General features: G+C 35.4%; 1 protein-coding gene across 1 annotated transcript in view; it reads right to left on the bottom strand.

Moving 5' to 3' along the window:
- Positions 1-1,979, bottom strand: part of LOC106883975 (speckle targeted PIP5K1A-regulated poly(A) polymerase-like) — a 10,350-nt gene extending 8,371 nt beyond the window's left edge. Inside the window, exon 1 of the mRNA XM_014935138.2 lies at positions 1,777-1,979. Coding sequence (XP_014790624.1) covers positions 1,777-1,819 — 43 coding nt within the window. The 5' untranslated portion in view covers positions 1,820-1,979. The remainder of the gene's footprint in view (positions 1-1,776) is intronic.
- Positions 1,980-7,478: the final 5,499 nt, after the last annotated feature.

The following is a 7,478-nucleotide window of genomic DNA, read 5'->3' as shown; positions in this document are numbered from 1 at the left end:
ATATAATAATAATAATACAAATAATATGTGAGTATATGCATGTATACGTACACGTATGTACATACCTACATCTACATGTATATATAGATGCATATCTGGGTACAAGACGTCACAAAAAAACGTGGACAAAATGAAAAACAGAACATAAACAGAACACAGAAAACAAACAGGCCACATAGGGAATATTTCCGTCATTAGCTGCCCCTATTCTAAACTAAGCGTTTCGAAGAATTATATATATATATATATGAAATTCTGAATTTAGTTCACGGACCCCAGCACTAGCTTTGCGGACCACAGGTTGGGAACCACTGGTCTAACTGCAACACACACAACTGCCGATTAAATCACTCGGCAAAATCATCTCCGAAATAATATGAAGTTGTCGAATATCTACGCACGTAAACAACATTCTGATATATACCGTATGGGGCCACATGCTTGAATCCTCGAATACCTACAAAATTTTAATATACAGTACTTTACTGTTTATAAAACGGTAATAAGCCAGCTTAATTAGTCTCGCTAATCACTGGCCTTCCCTCGTTGCTTACTCGCATGCAATACAAGCAAAATCTACAAAAAATACACGTGTGCTTGTTATATATTCTGTAAAATAAATCACAAACAGTAATTAACTCGATGATTTATTCGTAAACTGGGTTGATTGTAGCACTTCGTTTTCGACGTGGTCTCTTTCGTTTTGTTACCGAGGGTCGCTATGTAGATCTTCAACAACTGCAAATACTTGGTAATTTGAACCGAGGTGGTTATATTGCAGCTAAGACAATTAGGTTGCAGTAAAAAGCAACCTTGGCCACGTAATCTGCGCATTTATTTATTCACATCCGTAATGTGATTCGGCAATATCGATACTCCGGCTTGATTGATACTCTAACCTAACTTAGAAATTACTTAGAGTAGAAAAATTATTATTATTATTAATTATTCAAATTCCGTCAAAGCCAACTTTGCTTTTCATTCTTTCGGGGGGTCAATGAAATAAGTACCAGTTAAGTACTGGAGTCGATGTTATAGTCTAGCCCCCTACACCAAAATTTCAGGCCTTGTGCCTATAGTAGAAAGGGTTATTATTATTATAAAACAATGCTACCCAAAAATAGTTTGGAGGTGGATAAGGAGATCTGCAGTCAGACTAACCGCGATGTAATAGTATATTGATTTCTTTACAAACATAACAAAAACATTCACAAACTATATTAAACTTAGCTAGTTCCATCACTATTTTCTAGTTGTTAATCAAAGCCTGCAAGGATTAAATTTTGACAGAAACCTTGTTTAACCAGCAATATGGAGTCGAGACAGCAAATGCGAAGTGGTTTTGTTTTTAGATTTTCTTTTTCATCTTCAGAAATCTTTCTATTTTTTTTTTTTACATAAACACATAGCAGAAGAGTATAGAACAAAGAAAGTGGGAAACCAATGTTCATTCCCTCCTCAAAAACTATTTACTTTCAAACATAGACACAAGGGGGAGAGTATCGTCCAAAATATCGATACAAAAGTGACGTGAAATGATTAGTTAGAAGATTAAATCGTGTCTTCAGTAACATCCTGCAAACTCTTTTAATATAAACTTAAACATGTCGATGAATGAATCCTCAAAAGATTCGAGACATCGTTGTTATTCTAGTTTATAAGTTGCCACAACACACTGGGATCTGCATTGAGAATACATTTTTATATGTATATAGTAATATAACCTTCAATGGAATATGGTCAATGATTTAAAGAAAATGAAAGAATTATGCTCACCGGACGTAAATCCAATATTGCATATTTCACAGGCAAAATTCATGGTGGTGTGATGATAATAAAGATTTCAGACAACTAATAATGCTATAAGAGGGAGCGACTATTTGTATGTTTCACATAAGGCCAAGTGGAACTTAGGCAAATGAAACCAGGGCACTTGCTCTCAGAGAAGGGGCGGGTAACTCCCTTGCAAAATAGATGTCAGCACTGTGTTACAATTTCGCGCCTCGGGCTACTAGAAATAGCAGCCAAATCTTCTTTTTACTATGTCGTACGGTGATAGATAAATAGATGGATGGGGAGGGGGGAGAGGAGACCGATCCGACGATGTGGAGGGATTCTTGAATTTGTCGTTCGTTTCAATTTCCACGTTGTACCTAATGCTTTCATTATGTTCGGCTACCAGAGAAGATTTAGTACATGCATGTCTGTACGAACATAATCGTTTTCTATGCATGCATTAAATGTGACGCACAGTTCACTGAAACAAATTTTCAAAGGCCGAATGCACACCTTGGGCAAGTGTTTTCTATATAGCCCCGGACCGACCGATGCTTCGTGAATGGATAAGATAGACAGAAACTTGTGAATTGGTAGACAGAAGTCGAGCACACACGCATGTGTGTGTGTGTGTGACAGTGTGTTTGTGTGCGTGGTATGTGTGTGTGTGAGAGAGACTGTCTTTCACCATTTGCCAACTGGTGATTTTTTTATTTATATTCCTGTAACTTAGTAGTTTGGCAAAAGAGAACGATCGAATAAATACCAGACTTAAAAATAAATAGTGATTTTTGATCTGTTTGAGTAAACCCTTTAGGACAGTGCTCCAGCATGGCCACAGTCCAATGACTGAAATAAATAAAGGAAAATAACCAGAACTTTCTATTTCAGAGATGTGCTTGTCTGACGAGTGGGTTTGGTATTGAGTGTTGAAACTTAAACCATTCGAAAAACACATACAAAAATTGTTAACCTCACTTAACTATTTATTATTTCATGTTAAACATTTTCCCATAACAGTGTAAGTGATCACAGGATGCAGTTGATGTGATGAAAATTTTGGTAAACCTCTGCCAAGGCAACACCAACATCCTTTCAACGATTAGCCGGAGGTGTCTTTTAAAATGAGAATATCTGAAATAAACTCGACTGCTCTCACAAACGAAAATACTAAAAAATGAACCCGACCGCTCTCAAAAATTAAGTAAAAAAAAAAAATAATAATAATCTAGAACCCTTGTCATTTACAACCATCATACAATATTGAGACAAGGGCACATACACAAGAGTATATTCTAGAGAATACAATGGGCTTCTCTCAATTTCCGTCTACCAAATCCACTTTGGTTGGCTTGAGGCTATTGTAGAAGACACTTGCCCAAGGTGCAGTGGAACTACATGGTTCCACTAACCTGTAACCATGAAGTTGGGAAGCAAACTTCTTACCACCTAGCCACACCTGTGCCTATATATGTACATCCATTTACAAATTAAAAGGTTTTTAGAGAGAGGAAAAAAGAGTATTGAAGAAATTACATTATTTTTTCTGTACAGAAAGGAAAATAAGTCACAAGAAAAGGAAACACAAGGAAGAAGTCACAGGAAATAATGTCAAGTTTCACAAATAACATAAATAGTCAAATAATTAAGTCAATAACATTTTAACTGTTCTGCTACCAACCCATCTGAGACTGCCTATAGTTCTATGGTACAAACTTCCTATTTCTAAGTGGTCTAAATTAAAAAAATACCTGCTTAATAATGACAGTTATTTTACTAAATCCTTCATTAGTTTCAAAATTAATTGAGGCAAAGCCAAGGTATTTCAACAGAGATATTGTAACAAAATACTTAATAACTGAAAATATATATACTACATGGAAAAATGTGAGCAAGAGAAACAATATTCTTAAGATTATAAATCTGGAAAGGTACAGAACAAGTTATTACATCTGGTAAAGTACAGGAGAAGAAAATGTTTGCTTAAAATATTGCAGCTAAGGATAAAATCTCAAATAAAATATTTAGATTTAGAAAATATTAGCTTTTATTAAAACTAAAAATTTTATTAGAAGTTATTACTTCTCTATGTTATTACTTGTTACTTCTATTAAAAATAAAAAATAACTCAATTAAAATATTTTATTCTTAGCTGCCATATTTTAAGTAAAAATTTTCTTGTTCTGCACTTTACCAATTGTAACAACTTGTCCTGAACTTTTCCACGTGTAAAAACTTGTCTTGTACTTTTCCAGGTTTATAATCTTAAGATATTTCTATTGCTTGCATTTTTACATGTAATCCATGTTTTTTCTAGGTTATGCTATTATGCTAATTAATGCGTCAAATGTGTCAATTAGCGGTGTCATTGATAACCTTGTGTGTGTGTGTGTGTTGCTGTTTACTGTCACTTTGTTTTGACATCACTAGATAGTTGTAAGCAAGTGTCAGCAAATCGACCCCAGGACTTATTCTTTGTAAGCCTAGTACTTATTCTATCGCTCTCTTTTGCCGAACTGCTAGTTACGGGGACGTAAACACACCAGCATTGGTTGTCAAGCGATGTTGGAGGGACAAACACAGACACACAAACATATACACACACACACACACATATATATATATATGTAAATATATACGACGCGCTTCTTTCAGTTTCCCTCTACCAAATCCACTCACAAGGCTTTAGTCGGCCCGAGGCTATAGTAGAAGACACTTGCCCAAGGTGCCACACAATGGGACTGAACCCGGAACCATGTGGTTGGTAAGCAAGCTACTTACTACACAACCACTCCTGTGCCTATAAATGATGGCTTGGCTACTAGTAACAGGGCTATTCTGTCTAAGTATGAAGGGTGCTTATACACCACGCACCACGTTGAATGGTGATGGCATGCACCCACCATATGTGGTTCAAGATGAGACACTCGCTATTTTACACTAACTGGCATGGCTTGCCAGAAATGAACTCATAAGGGATGAAATGATTTGTGAAATATATCAAGATAAGTGCAGACGTGGCTCTGTGGTAAGTAGCTTGCTTACCAACATGGTTCCAGGTTCAGTCCCACTGCGTGGCACCTTGGGCAAGTGTCTTCTACTATAGCCTCGGGCTATGTATGTATGTGAGTGTATAATGTTGTGCATCTGTGTTTGTCCCCCCAACATCGCTTGACAACTGATGCTGGTGTGTTTACGTCCCCGTAACTTAGCAGTTCAGCAAAAGAGACCGATAGAATAAGTACTAGGCTTACAAAGAATAAGTCCTGGGGTTCGATTTGATTCGACTAAAGGCGGTGCTCCAGCATGGCAGCAGTCAAATGACTGAAACAAGTAAAAGAATAAAAGAATAATTTCAAACAAACAAAAACTGTGCAAGATGTAAATGAGTTAATGGTTAATGGTATGAGACATTTTGGCAGAGCTGTTTTCGTACCACATATTTGGCATAGCTGATAAGACACTCAACTCTCTCCTCTCTCTCTGTTTATGGGTGTGAGCATATTTCTCTTCACATGTATGACGACAGAGAATGCGAATATTTTAATCATGTTAGCACCCCCCACCCATCCTCACCTTTCTGTATGTGAATATTTCTGACTACACTTACAGGTGTATGCTTGGCTCCAGTATCAAACAGTGGCCAAAATAGATTCAGTGCCCAGTCAGCCATGCCAGATTTCCAGTGTCCAAGCAGCTGCACCCCATCGTCTCATTATTCTGGTGAATGGATATCATTAGTAATGATTTCAAACGGTTTTAATCACCATCATCATCATTTAATGTTCGTTTTCCATGCTGGCATGGATAGGACGGCTTGACTGCTTAACCAACAGAATAGTTCGTATGTTTTCATGAGTCACTGGGTTCACGGCAATCCAATTGTTATCAGTTGAATTAACCAAGATCACATGTCCATACATCTTTCACTTTCTACTCTCACTTCAAAGCAAATGTCGCCTTCCCCACATCATGAAAACAAAAAGTAAATAAATAAAAAAAAATTACGGAAATTAACGAACAAAACTAGCTGATCCAAATGACATTTCTGCAAATCAAAACGAAGAATGACCCACGAAGAATTTAGTTCTTTTGGTTGGATGTCAAGAAAAAAAAATGAAACTGACGAATGCTACATTTTACATACTTTTCAACATTTACTAAAGGTAATTTGTGTTTATTTGTTCATTAACTGGGCTGTCTTTCGGAGAAAAAATATCAAAACTAAATGTATTTGGCAATTTTCGTAACAGTTTTATATTTCTTCAATTTTTTTTCTGCAACTGAATCGCTTGTTTATGTATTTCTTGTGTATGTATGTATATTTGTATATGTAAGCATATGTCTGTATGTGCTAATGTGCATGGATGCGTTATAAACACACAAATATAGACATACATATACTTACATGGGATCTTTTATAAAACGGGGGCACCAGTTTTCATTAATGTTTTACGTAGTGTTTTTGGTACGGAAAGACTTTCAAACTTCGTATACTTATCTATTTTGTGTTATAGAACAGAAAAAAATTTTTGTATTCAAAGTTATTTCATGTAAAAAATTGTCTTATTTCGATAATTTCAACCAATCACTGACAAGTATTCAGCTGTTTACAGTTACTCCTTTGGCAGTTTAAGCGGTGTAAAGCGTATTTAATCTCCATTACTTCTGATATTTTGCAGAGAGGCAACACACGTGTGTTCGTTTTCCTTCGTTTTATTTTTAATATAATTTCGTTAACATCTGCCTGAACTGTATGTGTACAACATTTGCCCTAACCCTAACCTCAAAAACCATGCCTTGTGCCTATAATAGAAAGGTTTATTAGCTACTGCCAATATGCTTCAGCCATTTTTTGACAAGGAAATAATAATTTTATCACCGCCAGAATCGTTTGTTTACGTAGTCAGCACTTACTGTATTCGGCTGAATGGACGTCAGTCATTGGTTGAAATTACAGAAATACGACAACTTTAACATGAAATAACTTGCAATGTAATAATTTTTCTTAAGAAGACTAAGAGAAAAAGATGTTTTATATGACACATTCTACCAGTGTCCCAAGTTTCAAAGTGTTTCGTTAAGAAAATACTGGTGCCCCCGTTTTGAACAAGATCCCTTACATGCACAAATATATACATGCATAGACTTACACATATATACATACATAAACACATAAACACATACATACACAAACATAAGCGATTCAGCTGAAAAAACAATTTTCACAGAAATTGCCGAAAAATACTTTCACTTTTGATATACTTTCTTTGAAACATCGCCTCAAGCAATCTTTCGATAACCATACACGAAAAATGCAACTATTTCTTCGACTCCATTTTGATATACTTCCTCCGAAAACAGCCGTCAATCTACAAACAATCTATGGTGATGTCTTGAAGAAATGATATCAACAGAAAACCAAGAATTACGTGGGTGGTTAATACCAAGAAATGGAAACTTAAAATACGACGAAACATAAATGTAAGCACAAGAAAAATCGCGATCTTAATACTTTTCTGAGCTGACAATATCTGATGATGAGATTATATATATATATATATATATATATATATATATGCACAAATATATATATATATATATATAGTTTTAGAGTAAAGAACCAAGGTTCATCGATGAAAATCCACTGTCACATATAAATAAATATATATATTTAATACTGTGAAATTTAATTAAATTTT

The sequence above is a fragment of the Octopus bimaculoides genome, chromosome 3 (genome assembly GCF_001194135.2).
Source record: "Octopus bimaculoides isolate UCB-OBI-ISO-001 chromosome 3, ASM119413v2, whole genome shotgun sequence".
Classification (NCBI taxonomy): domain Eukaryota; kingdom Metazoa; phylum Mollusca; class Cephalopoda; order Octopoda; family Octopodidae; genus Octopus; species Octopus bimaculoides.
This window is presented reverse-complemented; position numbering and strand designations above follow the sequence as displayed.